Here is a 1,807-nt window from a genome sequence, read left to right as displayed (position 1 = left end):
TTTCTCTAACAAACACACACACACACATATAACGACTTGTATACACACATAGGCAGACCCATTCACACACAGACACACCACAGACATGCACACATACAGACAGATACACTCACACACACACACGCACACACGCACACACACACTAACCCATCTACTTCCGATCTAATGCTTACCTTTTAAGTTCAACATGAAGATATCAACAAGGTCATAGTTATTTCTGCACCTGTCCACTGAGGCACGATAATTGTCCAGCATATCTTTTTGGGTGTTTAAGTACTCAGCTATGGGCCGCCCCAGCTCAGTCACTGCCAGAAACTTCCCAACGTCACTCTGAAAGCGAGCAAACTCTTCCTGGTTATAGATGAATCTGGTCACAGTCCACACACGCTCCCTCCCATTGAAGTAGTGACACTCAGCCTTCAACTGCTCCAGAAAACGTGCTGTGGGGACAGGAACACTCTCTATTACAGAATGTCTGTAAGGACATGCAATGCCCCAGACTGGGAGTCAGTGAAGGGACCTACAACACCTGCAGAGACCTCACTTCCTGCACTGTTCACCACATTCTGCCTTATCTCATAGCCGTAAGTCTTCTCCCTCATCTTAAACAGCACCAGCGTAGAGTATTATTCTCTGAATCACACCTAAGAAGTGCCCAGGTGTGTCAGGCCTTGTTATTTCTCTCCACTCAAAACTGGTGGAAGTGAGGGATAAAATTATCCAAGATGAAAACATTCAAACAGCTGCATTCCTATTGAAAGAGAATCACAAGGCAGACCTCAGAGGCACAACACAGAAGCACTGCTGTGTTGGTTTAAACATGCTTGGCCTGGGGACTGGCACTACTGGGACTGTGGCCTTCTTGAAGCAGGCATGGCCTTGTTGGAGTAGGAGTGACCTTAGAAGTGTGTCACTGTGAGCATGGCCTGTAAGAACCTTGCCCTGTCTACCTGGACGCCAGTCTTATTCTAGCCGCCATCAGAACAAGAGGTTCCTCCAGTGTCATGACAGCTTAGATACTGCCACAGTTCCTGCCATGATGATAACAGCCTGAAGCTCTGAACTTGTAAGCCAGCCCCAGCTAAATGTCTACTATAAGGGTCACCGTGGTCATGGCGCCTCTTCACAGCAGTGCAACCCTAAGTAAGACAACTGCTGAGCAGTCGTAGCTCTTCAGATGTGTAAGTTGATATCAGCTGGAAGAAAGAGGGTCGTTAAGGGAGAAGAGAAGCGAGTGTGGTGAGAATACCATTTGTGAAAAGCTTGAAGACATGATGGATTTCAAGAAACAGAGGCACTAGGGCTAAGAAAGTGAGGGTATGAGGGAGGGGCTAGGTTGTATGTGTCATCATAGTGTGATGGTCTGTTTATGCTTGGCCCAGTGAGTGGCACTATTAGGAAGTGTGGCCTTGTTGAAGTGGGTGTGTCACTGTGGGCTTGGGCTTAAGACCCTCATCCTAGCTGCCTGGGAGTCAGAATTCTGCAACAGCCTTCAGATGAAGATGTAGAACTCTCAGCTCTGCCTGTACCATGCCTGCCTGAATGCTGCCATGTTCCTGCCTTGATGAGAATGGACTGAACCTCTGAAGCTGTAAGCCATCCCCAAGTAAATGTTGTCATTTACAAGAGATGCCTTGGTCATATTGTCTGTTCACAGCAGTAAAACCCTCACTAAGACACATGGGGATTCCCACCTCTTCAAAGACTTGACTTCCAATGCAGAAGCAAACTGTGGAAAGTGGAATTCCCCTAGCTACTGTGCAAGCAGCATCTATGGGATCAATGAACTGTTGGGATGGTAACACCT

General features: G+C 47.4%; 1 protein-coding gene across 1 annotated transcript in view; it reads right to left on the bottom strand.

Annotated features, from left to right (window-relative positions):
- LOC116074434 (rano class II histocompatibility antigen, D-1 beta chain-like) overlaps nucleotides 1–1,807 on the bottom strand; it is a 17,632-nt gene that overhangs the window by 6,913 nt on the left and 8,912 nt on the right. Inside the window, exon 2 of the mRNA XM_031347012.1 lies at nucleotides 174–440. Within this exon, the coding sequence (XP_031202872.1) occupies nucleotides 174–440 (267 nt within the window). The remainder of the gene's footprint in view (nucleotides 1–173; nucleotides 441–1,807) is intronic.

Source organism: Mastomys coucha, unplaced genomic scaffold (assembly GCF_008632895.1).
Source record: "Mastomys coucha isolate ucsf_1 unplaced genomic scaffold, UCSF_Mcou_1 pScaffold3, whole genome shotgun sequence".
NCBI classification, from domain to species: domain Eukaryota; kingdom Metazoa; phylum Chordata; class Mammalia; order Rodentia; family Muridae; genus Mastomys; species Mastomys coucha.
The sequence above is the reverse complement of the archived record's forward strand: the minus strand, read 5'-3'. Positions and strand labels throughout refer to the sequence as shown.